This window comes from Miscanthus floridulus, chromosome 8 (assembly GCF_019320115.1).
Source record: "Miscanthus floridulus cultivar M001 chromosome 8, ASM1932011v1, whole genome shotgun sequence".
Classification (NCBI taxonomy): domain Eukaryota; kingdom Viridiplantae; phylum Streptophyta; class Magnoliopsida; order Poales; family Poaceae; genus Miscanthus; species Miscanthus floridulus.
Genome location: NC_089587.1, coordinates 7,081,683 through 7,096,713, shown reverse-complemented (window position 1 = coordinate 7,096,713; position 15,031 = coordinate 7,081,683). Strand labels below are relative to the sequence as shown.

Below are 15,031 nucleotides of genomic sequence, written 5' to 3'. Positions count from 1 at the left end.
CGCTTCTCTTATAATCCATCTTTTTCAACTTGTTTTTTCAGCCGGAACAGTATTTTTCTCTCACAATAAATCAGCCGGAACAGTGTTTCGACTTTTTTTTCAGCAAAGTGAACAGGGCAGATTCATAAACAAATCTGATACGGTTTTAGCCTTGATGAGGTTATGCAGAGTATTCACAGTGCCACTATAATCTGATTCGTATACATCTCAAGAGGAGAATCTGCACGTGTTACACAACATCAACTTTTCTCATGGCAAAACAAAAATCTTATAACAAAGCATTCCTTGTCACTACCATTTTCAACAAGGCACTGTTTCACTTCAACTGTATTTTTTTCCTGACAGGCCCTTGATGGTGAAGGAATATTTCATGCTAGCTTGTAACATTGAGTGGTGAAGGCAATCAGACTCGGGGAAGAAGATATCCGGTCGTGATTCAAGCCAAAATTGTACAACCAGTACTTGGTCACGGATCAACGCTAGGACACTCTGTGCGAGATCTTTATGTAACTCATGAGCCTTCTCAGAGCTTCACCGCTATCAATGGCTTCCCTCGCCCGGTCAAGTGCAGTGTTGATATCCTCTGCTCCGCTGCAGCCTAGCAAGTGGTCAGCCATAGCTGCATTAAGAACTATTCGGTCATAGGCTGCTCCTTTCTCGCCGCCTAGTGCTGCCAGACCAAGCTCCAAGTTCTTTAGAATCTGATTCAGATTAGGAAATAAAGTAAGTGCACATATATCCCACGCCGACGAATTATGGGTCATACATGATCACTAGCAAACATTAATGTATACTGCCAGGTGCCAGGAGCCAGGGGAGAAAAGGCTTACTGATCTATCAGTTCTTGGAGTTTCAGTGGATTCAAAACCAAGTTCCTGGGCATTCACAATGACCCTGAAGCTTTCTCTAGAAATACCTGAAAGATAAAAGAAATAAGCTCATAAGCCTGAAATCATTTCATAAAAATTGACATATTCCTAACTTAAGTACAGGACAAATCCTGTTTATATGAATGAGCAGCCAAGGTACAGGACAAATCTGAAGTAGAAAACAATTGACATATTCCTAACTTAGGTAGCAGTAGCCCAATCCCTTGCCATATGAGTGGCGATCCATACCAGAAAAGAGCAGATGATGCCCTATTGTCATGGACATACTTTAGATGACCCAGAACCCAAGCAGTGCAACCATGCCAAATGGCAGCTGCACAAGGGTGGGGATTCTCTAGAATTATGGGAAGTGATAACACTCAATCTGGTTTGATCTAATGAACCCACCCTGTCCTACAGCGAACACTAACATGCGGTAGTATTCATGTGATAGCACTAGAGAGGTTCAGTGCTGACCCTTCCTCCATCAAATGGGCCTTAATGGCCCCTAATTGGCTGTTCAGTTGATTATTACCACTAATATTAGGGCCACATATAACTAGTAAAAGGAGTGACATGTATTCATTTTTGTACCATCAGTCTCAGAGGAATTTATCCTGTTTGGTGTCCGAAACCCTGAACAGTGGTTAACAGGAAGTCCCTTTGATGCATGAGCTGATCTTTCCTTGGTTGTCATTGAAAGTGCACCTTCCTCACCCTGCACGTGCAACATATAATTGTCTTATTATGCTCTTAGCAGGGAAACCATCTATAAAGCTGAGAACACAATAGTTTTTATTGATTGCATTTGTATTACGACAAAAAGACAAAGGGAAGTGAAATGATATTTAACTGAAAAAAACAGAACTTCCTATCCACAAAATGATTTTCATTTTATTCAAGGACACATTAATGAGTTCTTAAAAAACGCAACAAGACAATACCATTGACTACCTTTACAACTAGTCCAGCGTGAACAATTCTCCTTCTCATCAGCATAAGCAAGGGATCTTCATAGCCTTCATGATAAAATCCTGCAACCATTGCTTCTCTCCCCCGTGCCTGGCAGGTGGCAGCACAAATAAGTCCAATAAGCCTTTTTTTAAATGAACTGATAGATTTGAGTGAATCATGAACCAACACATGACCAAGCCGCATTTTGCAGTTTTTGCAACAGAGTACACACGTAAAAAGGTCAACCACCAATATAACATTACTCATTCAATTTATAAACAATGAACAAGCACTCCTATAAAGTCGTAGGCGATAAAGATCTTCAACTTCAATGACACCAACTTGTATCATCATAAGAAATAACTCCAATTATCTTGACAGTCCTTAAAACTTAAAAGTCTCATGAGAAACTTTTGCCTAAAAAATCCTAGTGCAGAAATACTTTGAAAGATGAAAGCCAAAGCTAGTAAACCACCCGACAATTTATTAAGAAAGTGTAACAGTAGATTTACTAGATCTTTTACCTTATTAGTTGATCAAAGATCTTTACCTTATTAGTACAATCTTTTAAGGTATCTATAGGCACAACTGAGGATAAAAAGGGGCGTACCCAGTGCAGAGAGCTCCCGCTCTATGCGGGGTCTGGGGAAGGGTGTCAGTGGCAAGCCTTACCCTCGCATGTGCAATGCGAGGAGACCGCGACTCGAACCTGGGACCTTCCGGTCACAGGCGGTAAGACTCTACCGCTTGCACCAGGCCCGCCCTTCATAGGCACAACTGAGGATACAAAATAAAAATACTATTCCAAACATTAAAGAAATTTAATCACTTAAATGCTCTCAATTTACATATTCTTGCAATAAAAGATCACGATTGGTTGAGAAAGAGTAACTCACCCTCACAAATTGTTGAACTTTCTCAGAGGTAGCCAATGGTGGCCGTTTCTTAATATGCTCCCTGAGGCCAATAATCGAATATCTGCGAGAATAACAGGTTAAAAACTGTCTCGTAAAATATGACTTCTTTACTGAGTAAATCATACAGCATGCATCCAAATAAATAATGGTAACTTAAAGTTGAAAAATCTACATGTTTCTTGCAGTTTTAATAAGAAAAGTTCATGATTCCATCCCTGCAGGAATATGAAGAAATGACTTTGGTAACCAGAGTATAAAGTTGCAAAAGAAATGACAAACTTACAATGGTGGACAAGCTTCTTGAAGATTCAAATATGCAAAACCAGTAGTCTCATCCTGAAAGCAACCAAAGAGTTGTATAATCGGATCACTTGGCAGTGAAAAGAAACAAATATACTGGGTTGCAGCAAGAATAGGCAGAGCTGCTACCGCACCTCCAACAGTATCTTGGCTTGTGTTGGAGATAAGTGTATGTTTGCGCCCATGAATTTGAGCATTTGTCCTTCTGTTATTCCACCCTGAAAACCTTGGTCATTAACAACACAAATGGTTCTCAAACAACAACTGACAGATAAATACACAACAGAACCACAAGATAAACATTACTGAAAGCATGCAGATGACTATTGTTGTTGGACATGTTTAGTAGATAACTGACCTTGGGTGGCATCCATTCAACACCATGGAGGAGGCATGATTCACCATAGCAGGCTCGAACCGCTGCAACAAATAGAGTACTCCTAAAAAAGCGCGTGTTACCATCATATGGTTCACCATAGTGTGTCAAGGACTTGATATCAGCAACCGGAGGAGGACCTGATAAAAAGTGATAATAAATGACACCATTTATTTATCAATTCAGTCTAAGAACCCACTTGGTGTTACCTAGTTTTTCTGGAGTTACCTAGTTCATCATCAAAGGCTAGGCAATACGCTTTGAGCTCACGATCAGTTTCTCTATTCATCCGCTGTCCAATAAAAAATGCCGCTAGCAGTGCTTCACTAACCTCCGTCAAATCTGAACTTGATCCAATTGGTAGAATATCCTTTAGTACACATTGAACCTCCTCATAACCTAAATGGCCACCAGCAAGCACTTCCCTCAAAGCACCTACAAGTCTCATCTCTCCAGTTCCTTGGCCAACATACCGAGGCCCTGTTAAACCATTTGCACCCATGATCGTCCCTTCAGGGTCTGCTATAAACTTCACCTCAGGAGGAAGGACTTGCACAAGGCGTGGCCAAAATATGCTCATGGCGCGTCGCTCGCCCTCGCTCCACTGCGTGGCCTCTGGAAACGAGTTAGCTCTTATTGTCATGCCTGCAAAGAACGCACCTAACTGTGCACTAGAGACTGGCTCCTCTTTGAGTTCTCCCATTGCTGCACAGAGTAGCGAAGAAAATGCGGTGTAAGCTTCTCAGGGAAGTGGAAGGCAAGGAAAAAAACAAAGAAACTGACAGCAGCGCTATTTGTCTGCATGCATGTCAACCAACCAGTAGAATCGCTGTTTATGATGATGAAGCAGAGTTTCTAAGAAAAGCAAGCTTGCATCGACCTTCCAAGTTCTAATAATGGGCACCAGTGATTTACTAGACTAGCGCCAAAATCAGGCAGCGCGCTTTATTAGCAAAAATCAGCTCGTTTCGAAGCAGCCCGCGGTGCCATTTATTCAGAGTTATCCAAGGTGGCGAGCTGACTGTACTCACCGGAGCGGAGGATAGTGTCGAGGACGCGCATGGCCTGCTCCTCCCCGAGCGGGCGTGTCTGTGCAGGCCCCGTGCACACCCGCGCCTGCGCCTCCAGCACCGTGGCGTTGGGCCGCGGCAGCCCCGCCGGGCGGTACGAGTCCGACACCGACGGGTTCCAACGCCCGCCCTCCTCCAGCACGTCCACCCCGGCCTCCTCCATCCACGACGGAGCCCCCGACGCCGCCACTGCCAGGCCCCGCCGGCATCTGCGCCCGCCGCCGACCAGCGCCGCCGAGCCGACCCGCACCGGAGCTGGAGGCGGCGAGACCCGGCGCCTCGCGCTCAGGATCGGCGTCGGCCCCGGCAGCGCCGGCCTCAGGAGAGAGTTCATTGCGAGAGAGCCGACGTCAAAGCCGTGGAGGGAGCGAGAGACGGTGGGGAGACGGCGACCTCTGCAGCAGCCAAGCGACGGGACGGGGAGGAAGAACCGAGGCGGGCTGGACCGGGCCGGGCCCACCGCGCACCGAGAGGAGGGATGGGCCCCAGAGAGGTCCAGCGCACCCGGGGCGGGGACTGCGGGATCGACGCGTGCTTTGAGATCCGTGCAAGGGCCCGGGGGGTCCTGGCGGAACGGACGGCGGAGAGCAGCGGGGGAGCAGGCACAAAGCGGAGCTCCTGCGCCGCCCCCATTTCTCCTCTCCTCTCCTCTCCTCCCATCTCCATCTCTCGCTCTCGCGGAGATCGAAGAGAAGCGGAGGAGGCTCCAGTCCTAGCGCCGCCCCCACCGCCGCATCAGCCATGGCGCTGGCCGCTCGCCTCGTCTCGCGCTCCCGTCAGGTTCGTTCTCTCGCCACTTCGCCTCCCTCTGCGTCGCGCCCTGGGGAACCCTAGTCTCTTGCTAGATCTGATCCGGTGGCGTCTTCCTCGGCGCGGGCGCGTAGTCTGCGTGGGATCTGTGGTTGTCTCTGTGGAGTTTTTCAGGGAGGATCGGTCGCAAATGGTAGTAGATGTTCGAGTCCGATGCATTTTTTTCCCGGCGTCATAGTTTGTCAGCATTGACTGAGCGTTGTCGGAGTGTGGAAGGAATTTCTCGATTAGGAAAGGAGAATCTTTAGTTCATTCGCTGGATTGGGAATTGGAGGGGACAGGCAGTGGAGACGATGCAGTATCTTGTGTAGACATTTTCAACCCGAATGAAATTTTCCATTTACACATTTTCGCATATCCGATGCCATGGTTAGTACCAATGGACGCCATTTCCTTGTCCATGAAGGCCATCTTTCATCGAGCTCTGGATTTAGTCTGATGCATGTTGGAATTGGCATGAAGACGATGTTGCACAGGGTATCATTGATCCTAGGTGTTGCCGTGTTGTTACAGTTGATTATTGTTGTGCATTATGAAATTATTAGTATGAGACTAAAGGGAGATTATTTCTCCAGTATGTGCCCGTCGTTAATTTTTAGTGTGGGGGCATTTAGTGTCAGCATATGTTCTGTTATTGGCGTTTCACCTTCTATACTGGCTCCAGTGTTAGCGTTACTCAGTTCATTTGTTGATGCTGCTGCAGCTATATTCAGTTCAAGTGGCTTTTGGTAATGGAGGTGGCACTCAAGTTCGCTCCTTTGCCAAGGATGCAGCTCCAGCTGACCGTCCTCCTGTCAGTGGGGATGGTAAGCTTCTCATACTTTTATTTTGGGTATCCTATTGGTCGAAAAACTGCTTCGGTCATGGATCTATTACAGTTATGTATATGTGCTTGAACAGTAACTGCTTATTGCATGTGTAATTGTCAATCCTGGAAAAAGTTAAAAAACCAAAAATCTTCCATCTTGAACTCCTGTTGTGATATGATAGTTTATCATGAAGCATTCCAGTGTTACAACTGTATTTACATAGCTCAGAATTTCTGTTGTCTCTGAAGTCTTGGCACAGGAAGCTGAAACATCAAACTACATAACTGTGGTGTTTAGTTCATTTTTATTGAACATTTCTGATATGGCTAAGCTGTGCGTTTAATGATGTATTGTCAATCTGTCCTTTGACATTAAGACGATGTCCATTTTATAACTTAGATAACTTAGATTTTTTGTTGTAGTTTCTTACGGGGTTTATGAATCCCATCTAGAGTATAGTAATCAGATAAAATAACCTGAAGGTGATCCAAACACTCCAGATTATATGTTGTATTAGAATAGTCCTGCAACTTGCTTATAACAATTGTATTTTCTGTCTCCAGCCTGTTTGTTTTAGATTATAGGTCATTTGTACTCCAAATAACAATAATCCACCTTTATAATCCATAATCCATATTATTAAGTTCATCCGTAATCCGCATTACCATAATCCAATTTGGATCCAAACAGGCCCTTACTTTAAAATTCTGTCATGTACAATTTTTCTTTATATTAGTTATATATACAAAACAATGATCAGAATATTGCTTTTGTGTTACAGAACTTTTGGAGTTTAATTTTTATTTCTAACTTCACTCGTTGATGTTATCAAGATCTCCTGAAGGGCATATTCTTTGAGGTAAAGAAGAAGTTTGAGACAGCTCTTGGTGTCCTTAAAAAGGAAAAGATCACTATTGACCCAGATGACCCAGCGGCAGTTTCTCGTTATGCCCAAGTCATGAAGACTGTAAGGGAAAAGTAAGACAACTGGGTGACTAGTATTCCATGGTCATTAGCTTATTATCTCCATCAAAATTATATTTGCTTATATGTTTTCCTGTTATAATTTATGTTGTTGTTGTTGTTGTTGTGAATTTTCTAGACGTGGTGAGAATTGGTAGTGCTAGAATCCATAAAAAGTGATTCAAAATAAGTACTGTAGAGCATGACTATGATATTTGTGAGAAAAACGTTTTGATTTCAGGATTGATTAGTGCCTAATGGGTTTTTGCTCATGCATGTATCACCACTGTTCTGTTCTGTGTCTGATAAGTTTGAAATCACATTTGTGAATGGAATTCTAGCATAAATCTAGTGTCCTGAGTAAGCATTCACTTTCCTTGTTCACTTTTTGTTTTGTGTATATATTCACTCAAGCCCATTGTTATTGGTCTGCTCATCTGATTATACTACTATTGTCTAAATGCAGGGCGGATCTTCTTTCTGATTCTCAAAGGATTAAATATACCATTGAGACCTTCACCAAGGGCATCCCTGATGCACGGAATTACTTGAATACTCTTCAACAGATCAGAATAAAGTACATCCATTGCCATTATTGCATTTTTTTTTTCAAAAATGCTGAATGCCACCTTTTTTTTGTGTGTGTTCACCATTTAAATGGCACAATACAAATAGCCTAGATACAATGCATTTTTTGTTATCTTTCTTTTCACCTTCCGTATACTTTTGCATCTATTAGACTATACACTTTTGAAGCAAGTGCTGCCTTTTCTTCTGTGATCATCTGTACACTTTTAACAGCAGTTTATATTTATTTGGCTGCAGCTTTGGTTCATCTTACAAAATTCCGTCACAAATTCCATGTTAGCTGTTTCTTATTGTGTTTTATTATACAGGAGTGGTCTTATAGATCATCTTGGAATTGAGCCTTTGATGATGGAAGCTCTTGAGAAAATTGAGAAGGACATTAAGAAACCACTTTTGAGGAGTGACAAGAAGAACATGGCCACCCTCTTGGCAGAGTTTGACAAGATTAACAAAAAGTATGCCAATATATGCATCTTTTATCTCAATAATGTATTTTCAGTAGCAAATTTATTAGATTGCTAGCCCTCCTGAGGGATGCATATTTTGATTAGTAATGGTTGAATACTTGATGACAAAACATTCTTTTACCTGAATGGCTCTCTGACAAATATTAACCGATACATCACATGACTTTTAATCTCTTGCAAAGAATGAATGGGTATGGCCAACTGTTACTTGTATGCAGCTAGGCAATCTAGCTCAATTGTTTAGATTTGCTGATGTAGGGTTTCTTTGGATGCTCGGATATTTTAGATGTAATTCCTTGGATTGGAAAAGAATGAAATTCCTTGGCCCTGTCAATCCACTAGGATTAAGCCTAAACCGAGCCTGTGCACAACAAGTCCTTGCAGGAAACCATTTTGTCTGCATAGATATTATTCCTTGGATTGGAAAAGAATGAAATCCTTGGCCCTGCAAATCCACTAGGGCTTGTTTGGCTGCACTCCTATCCACTAGGGATTGGGATAGGAAGCAGTTAATTTTCCACCCCAATCCACCCCCAATACATTTGGATTGAGGTGAATACGAGTGCAGTCAAACAAGTCCATAGGATTAAGCCTAGACCAAGGCTGTGTATAACAAGACCTTACAGAAAACCTTCTTGTTTTCATTTAGCTTGTCCTTGCATTCTCAAGTTTTTCTTCTGCACTGTTAAACTTGATATAGGCTTGGCATTCGGAAGGAGGATCTTCCCAAGATCGAGGAAGAGCTTGAATTGGAAATTGCCAAAAGTGAGCTGACTGAACTTAAGAAGGAATGTGTTGAAGCAATGGAGACTCAACTCAAGAGGTGTGCATCTTAACTTGAGTTCACTACTTGATTGAGTGCCTCTAGTATTTATAAGCTTCTGGAGACCCTAAAGTAGTTCTTTTGACATTGTTATATTTGTTGTTTGTATTACAACACCTTTTGTGCTTTTGTTGCCAGGGAGGAGTTTCAAGATGAGGAGATGCCTGATGTCAGGAAATTGGACATCAGAAACTTCCTGTAGAGGCCTGATCAACGATAATCTTTGTGGCATCGCAAATCGCCCAGCCCACCCGTGATTTTTCATTGGTTTTGGTTTCAAGTTGATCGGTGCTGTAAGCTACACCTATGAATGCTGCTCCTTCCCTTTTGTAATAAAAAACTGCACCGAAGTACAAGGACAGTCAACCGTTGAGTTGGATTGCATCTTTGCCTTTCTGCTGCTCTGGTGGCCACAGCAACAACGAGATGTCCTTGTGTTATAGTAGATGAACCAGATTATGATACGAGGCATTCAGGCAATGATGATACCTGGTATTTAACCTTTATTTTGATCTCTTTAATATCGTTTAAGAGATTGATACTCAGTTTGGAGAGTAAAGATCCATTCCAGTTTTATTCTGTTATTATTTTGGCACCTTGTAAAGCTACTGTTTGCGATTTTCTGCTAGTCATGTTTTGGCTGCAAAGTTGCTGACGCGGGAGATGGTATGTTATACATTTGCATAAGCGATTGGAATTTACTTTGTCGTACGCTTACTTAGAGATGCGGACGTGAGTGTTATTTTGTGGATATATTTTATTTATTTTCGTGATAAAAAATGTTACGTGAGAAGAAAATATTTTACAGGAAGAAATGAATATGTACCGTCACAAGGAAAAAAGGTCACCTATGCGAAAAATGACATTTTTTTAGTGACAGGTGGGTGCAGGAGTGAAATGGGCAGTAACATTTTCCATCGACAGGTGGGCTGTAGGAGGTGAACGCGTGGTCTCTGAGCCTGTGACCATTGGTCACAGAAACAAAATTTGGGTCCACCTGATGAAGGCCCATCTTGGCCAGTCCAGGACTGGCATAATTTGTTTATTTTTTGTATCCACCCTCCCTAAAAGGTCGCATCTTCGATTAAGGAAGATGATCTTTTGTATAAACCCTCCCTACAAAGTCACATCTTCGATTAAGGAAGAGGAGTAAAATATACCAACCGTCCCTAAATTTAGGAGACAATGCCATCTTTTTTTTTTTATTTCTGGTCCCTAAATTTGTCCCCAACTTTAGTACTAGTCTATGCGGTTTCGACCCGCTCGTATACCGCCGTGGAGTCCTCTCCATCTCTCTCACACACATCTCAAGGGCATATTAGACAATTTCCAAAAAAACATCCCATTTCTAAAGCCAGAACCAGGTTGCAAGCTAAACATGTCAACCTGCTCCGGTGTAGAGCTGCCCAAAGTGGAGCTGCTCCATGATAAAATTGGTGGAGCAGAGGTAGCTTCGTGGATGAAGTAGTTCCAAACAAACTCTTAGGTGATGTTTGGTTGAGCGAGGGTGGACGGGTTGTAGTGATTCTAATTTCACTAGTGTTTGGGTGAGGAACGAGAGGGACGAAGTCACACTTAGATAGGAATATTCCCTCTAGATTCAGGGCAACCCGTCCAGTCGTCCCTTAGTATCAGAAGTATGCACCCATCACACCTTCACGGCGTCGAGTGACTATCTGTGCTCCTCTTCTTCGTGGAAGTGGCGGCGGCCGAGCACGGCACAGAACTTCGGCATGAGCTCTCGCGTGGACCGCGTCACGTGAACAGATGAATGAACCATCACATCTCTCGACGGCAATCGACAAATCACATATCAGCCATAGCCCAGAGTACAATGAGCGAGTATGCAGCAGATAGAATCGCATGAACAGTGATCGATCGACATCATCACTGCCCGAACGAACCATCTGCATCTACGCATCTACCAATCTACATGGAGGCATCAGCCAGGTCCTTCCTGAACGGCGCCGGCTGGTCGGCGTCGGCGGCGGCCGCCACCGCCTGCACCCCGGTGCCGTCCTCCGCCTGCGCCTGCGCGCGCTCCGACACCGGCACGTACGTGGCCACCGCGTCCCTCCTGAACGTGAGGTAGACGACGAAGACGAGGTAGGCGGCCATGAGCGCGAAGACGACGATGGAGACGAGCGCGTTGGCGTACTTGGGGAGGTGGTTGTGCACCAGCCAGTCCACGTACGTCCACACCAGGAAGTAGGTGTTCACCACGATGAGCGCGAAGCTCAGCATCCACGCGATCACCACCGTCTGCACCCATCCATATATACTTTGAGACTGGATCATCAGATATATGTATTCCTTGTCAGAAATGAATTGGAAGACGGCTTACGTACGTAGATGGATTCCTTGAGGGGCCCGACTTTCTTGCTGCTGTTGCAGAACTTGAGGAGCGGGATGAGCGCGAATGGCAGCTCAAACGACAGCACCATCTGCAATATTCAAACACCTGTCGTTATAACAGAACAGAACAGAAACAGATTGCTGCTAGCTCCTGAACCTCGAGGGATGGATCACCATCCAATCCAACCCAACTGATTGAATTGCTCACCGATGAGAAGATGATGAGCTTGCCGGCGCCTGACGGCCCGCTGACGACGGAGACGATGAGGCTGGGAGCGATGGCGATGACTCGCGTGATCAGGTTCCGCACCCAGTTCTTCATCCTCATGTCCAGGAACCCCTGCAAATATAAAAGTATACAGAATGATTGCCATGGCAATGGCAGGGCCTTAATTAACAACTAAACACTTGGTCTGGATGGATGGACATGCATGATGACGACACCTGGATCGATCAGTGTACAGTATTATTCTACTGACAATACCTGCATGATAACCTGCCCAGCAAATGTGCAGCTAATGGTGGTGCTCTGCCCGGAAGCCAGCAGCGCAACAGCGTACACGACGGAGCTTGATCTCCCCAAAACATTCTGAAAGTGGAAGCGAACAGCGTGCGTGAGAGTTCATCTCTATTTCACTTGCATCCAGAAAGACTACGATCGAGTTCAGTAGTAGTGTATGTACCCTGAGCAATAGAGGGGTGGACTGCAGGGTGAGGTCGCTGCACGTGTTCGCTTCGTCCGGGGAGAGGTTGCCTGCGCTGCAGATGGATCCGGCGACGACGACCACCGCGACGTTGATGAGAAACGCCACCACGAACGCGAGGCTGCACTCGATGAGGAAGTACCTGCAGGCAGCCTGTCCATTCCAGTGCCAGAACAAAGCCAAACCATTAGCCATTATTAATTCATCAGGAAGGAAGGATACACAGTGTGTACTAATATAGCTGCAGCAGGATCCTGACACTAATCTTGTATCAGTGCAACGACCTACCCTGATGCTTTTCACTGATCGTGGGGTCTTTCTCGAGAGCACAAGAGCCGAGTGCAGGAACAAGTTGTACCTGTACGGATAAATCACGTTTCAAACTTCCAACTATGGATTTCTAAGTCATGGATCATCAATCAAATCCAGAAATTGATGACAGCATCATGCTGGTGGCAGGTACTAGTAGATTGATTGCTTACGGCGTGATGATGGCGCCGAAGAGCGCGATCGCGTTGGCCGCGGCGCCTTTCCCTTGGAGCCTGGGGACGAACATGCCCTTGACAACCTCTCCCGCGGACGGCCTCAGGTAGCTCAGCTCCCCGAAGAAGCAGGCCGCCATGGTGAACATGAAAGCCGCTATGATGAACTCCAGTTTGCGGGCCTGTGTGCAGTGGCGGAACCAACAAATTTGATTAACGGGCCGGACAAATACGATGACATCTCTCAATATGATAAATATATACATAAGTGCATGTCTTAAAAACTATCTCAATGTTTTTACTTATATATATTATAATAAAAAATGTGTGATTTGATGCCTTATTTTGCTGTAAATTGGGATATTTATATAGGGGTACTAAAAGGAAATTCCACTGGATTGGGGGGTAGGGGTGGGCGGGGCGTGGCCCCTTCTGGCCTCCCCTAGTTCCGCCACTGCCTGTGTGGCGTGGTGCACATATGTATGTCTTAGTTAGATGGCTAGGCCAAACCATCTTCAAGGTGCTGTATCCTCACTTCCTCAGTGTGAATGAATGTTATATATAATACCATACCCCAAATCTCTGCACTCCAAGAAGCAAGAGCGTGCTGAACACCGTGAGGATGACTCCAGCCCACACTGGGATCTTGAGCAGTATGTTGAATGCAAAGGCTGTGCCCAGCACTGCAGTATTGGAACAATCGATCAACCTTCAGGGATGTCATCATAGCACACACAAGGAGGAAAACTAATTGTCTAATTGACCAACCTTCAGGGATGTCATCAGATATCACTGACAGCTCCGCGATGATCCACAAGCAAATGTTGACGAAACGCGGGTACTCTTCCCTGCAGAGTTCAGCAAGATGCTTCCCTACACCAAATTGACCAATGTCATGCACGGGTTTGATGAGGTTATGTGCCTAATTGCCTTTGCAGGATTTGATGTACAGATATCAACATGGATGTAAAATGATACCTGTCTTCACTCCAAGGTTGGCAGCTAGTGTTTGGATCAAAAGTGCAAAGACCATTCCAACTAAAATCACCCAGAGAAGCTGTTCATCATAAAATTGCAGTACAAAGCGAGATGATCAGAAGGTGTTGAAGACTTGAGAAAAGAAATTGAGGAAATGACGCAGTTTGCTGCTCTGCTCAATGCTGGTCAAGTAAGGTCTGGAAATGCAGAGCACTAAAACTAAAAACAGGGCAGATCCTTGTTGGTGCAGACACATGTTTAGTACAGTTGAAATATTATATGCAGATCATGCACTTTCAGTAGGAATAATCGTTCTAATTCAGCTACTGAGTCAACACAAAAAAAATCCTGAAAATGTCCACGAGGTATTTCATGAATAATCTACCAGCTTTCAAAATTGAAATTCTACTATGGACTAATATTGGAATCTGAAAAAAGATATAAATTTTCAGGCAATAACATAGTCTTCTATGTTTCTTTTCCTTTCCCTTAGTTTACAACTCGTCATAAGTCCCTTTTGTGCATTGATTTTGCAGCTGAAATTTGTTTTTTTTTATGAAATCACCGGGCGGGGGGAGGCGGAGTCCCCCCTTCAGCACTTAAGTTTACCTCAGTTGAGCTTACAAAGCTCACATTTGCAATTTTGATATCTGTTTCTGGGAGGGAAATAAAAGCTTGATAAAGCATTGGCTAATACAAAGTTGATAGTTGTGGACTTGTGGTCAGTCATGACAAGAAGCCAAGAACTACATAGCCTACCTGGTACTTGAAGTCGGCCCCAGCTTGCATGTCAGTTTCCACTGTCAAACCATATTCAGAACCAAGCATTACCACTGTAATTACTTTCTATTTCTTCCCAACAACAGAGTATCTAAACAGAAAACAGTATGCCAATCTGAGAAAAAAAAGATGAGAGAGCTTACAGTTGCTAGGATCCAGGAAGCCAATGGCCACAAGAGCTCCAGGTCCAACATGGGCCAAGAACTTCCTCCATTTTGGCTGTTACAGGCCAGCAGCAAAGATTAGCACTGGACAGTTACAAAAAGGGGGCTGGATTTAGACCTGCAAACGTGGACAAATGTGATTATGTACCTGAACCCGAAATTCCTCGTCTTTTCCACCTTCATGGCGAGCTTCTCGTCCAATCTCCCCCATCTCACCAGCCTGCTCCATTTTCTGTTTTAGTAATGTGCCTATCACTGGAAGTTGGCCAGACAGAGTCTTGCTCTTTTCAACAAGCCACGTTCTTGTGTATGTATTTTATAGGCCAGGGGGACGTTGAAGACTGCCCCATACAGACACTGATTCCTCACTTATTGTAAACTATAGGCCAGGGGGACGTTGAAGACTGCCCCATACAGACACTGATTCCTCACTTATTGAAGACTGCCCCATACAGACACTGATTCCTCACTCATAGGCCAGGGGGACGTTGAAGACTGCCCCATACAAGCCACGTTCTTTGAGACGTCAAGTGCAGTCCAAGAGCAGGTGACTAGCTGTCATCATGGTTCGTCTCCTGATTCCTCACTTATTGTATGCTTTTGAGATCTGAACCCTAAGTCC

General features: G+C 44.5%; 3 protein-coding genes across 3 annotated transcripts; 1 reads left to right on the top strand and 2 right to left on the bottom strand.

The window, feature by feature from the left end:
* Window positions 1-167: 167 nt before the first annotated feature.
* On the bottom strand, window positions 168-5,125 carry LOC136475598 (uncharacterized). Its single transcript, XM_066473116.1, has 10 exons — window positions 4,448-5,125; window positions 3,645-4,121; window positions 3,399-3,556; window positions 3,175-3,258; window positions 3,024-3,076; window positions 2,720-2,801; window positions 1,824-1,931; window positions 1,464-1,587; window positions 831-916; window positions 168-701 (listed from the first exon to the last, which is right to left on the bottom strand). Exons 1-10 carry the CDS (start codon window positions 4,818-4,820, stop codon window positions 480-482), a joined length of 1,767 nt encoding a protein of 588 aa, XP_066329213.1. The 5' UTR covers window positions 4,821-5,125; the 3' UTR covers window positions 168-479.
* LOC136475600 (probable ATP synthase 24 kDa subunit, mitochondrial) lies at window positions 5,107-9,530 on the top strand. Its single transcript, XM_066473119.1, has 7 exons — window positions 5,107-5,266; window positions 6,000-6,102; window positions 6,939-7,083; window positions 7,535-7,645; window positions 7,965-8,111; window positions 8,824-8,946; window positions 9,085-9,530. Exons 1-7 carry the CDS (start codon window positions 5,228-5,230, stop codon window positions 9,146-9,148), a joined length of 732 nt encoding a protein of 243 aa, XP_066329216.1. The 5' UTR covers window positions 5,107-5,227; the 3' UTR covers window positions 9,149-9,530.
* A 1,214-nt stretch (window positions 9,531-10,744) lies between these two features.
* Window positions 10,745-14,669, bottom strand: LOC136475599 (metal transporter NRAT1-like). The gene is made up of 13 exons (XM_066473117.1): window positions 14,558-14,669; window positions 14,389-14,464; window positions 14,225-14,265; window positions 13,466-13,544; window positions 13,256-13,360; window positions 13,061-13,170; window positions 12,488-12,669; window positions 12,294-12,363; window positions 11,985-12,158; window positions 11,786-11,890; window positions 11,510-11,641; window positions 11,295-11,390; window positions 10,745-11,208 (listed from the first exon to the last, which is right to left on the bottom strand). The coding sequence occupies exons 1-13, from the start codon at window positions 14,636-14,638 to the stop codon at window positions 10,876-10,878; spliced, it is 1,584 nt and encodes a 527-aa protein (XP_066329214.1). The 5' UTR covers window positions 14,639-14,669; the 3' UTR covers window positions 10,745-10,875.
* Window positions 14,670-15,031: the final 362 nt, after the last annotated feature.

Excerpts from the sequence above, each read along its gene's own strand:
- LOC136475598 (XM_066473116.1), bottom strand. The coding sequence starts at position 4,820 with ATGAACTCTCTCCTGAGGCCGGCGCTGCCGGGGCCGACGCCGATCCTG. Across the intron at positions 4,122-4,447 it reads CGACACTATCCTCCGCTCCG|CAATGGGAGAACTCAAAGAG; the intron begins GTGAGTACAGTC and ends TACTCTGTGCAG. Across the intron at positions 1,932-2,719 it reads AAGTTCAACAATTTGTGAGG|GCACGGGGGAGAGAAGCAAT; the intron begins GTGAGTTACTCT and ends GCCACCTGCCAG.
- LOC136475600 (XM_066473119.1), top strand. The coding sequence starts at position 5,228 with ATGGCGCTGGCCGCTCGCCTCGTCTCGCGCTCCCGTCAG. Across the intron at positions 5,267-5,999 it reads TCGTCTCGCGCTCCCGTCAG|CTATATTCAGTTCAAGTGGC; the intron begins GTTCGTTCTCTC and ends ATGCTGCTGCAG. Across the intron at positions 8,112-8,823 it reads TTTGACAAGATTAACAAAAA|GCTTGGCATTCGGAAGGAGG; the intron begins GTATGCCAATAT and ends AACTTGATATAG.
- LOC136475599 (XM_066473117.1), bottom strand. The coding sequence starts at position 14,638 with ATGGAGCAGGCTGGTGAGATGGGGGAGATTGGACGAGAAGCTCGCCAT. Across the intron at positions 14,465-14,557 it reads ACGAGGAATTTCGGGTTCAG|CCAAAATGGAGGAAGTTCTT; the intron begins GTACATAATCAC and ends GGCCTGTAACAG. Across the intron at positions 13,545-14,224 it reads GGGCCGACTTCAAGTACCAG|CTTCTCTGGGTGATTTTAGT; the intron begins GTAGGCTATGTA and ends TATGATGAACAG.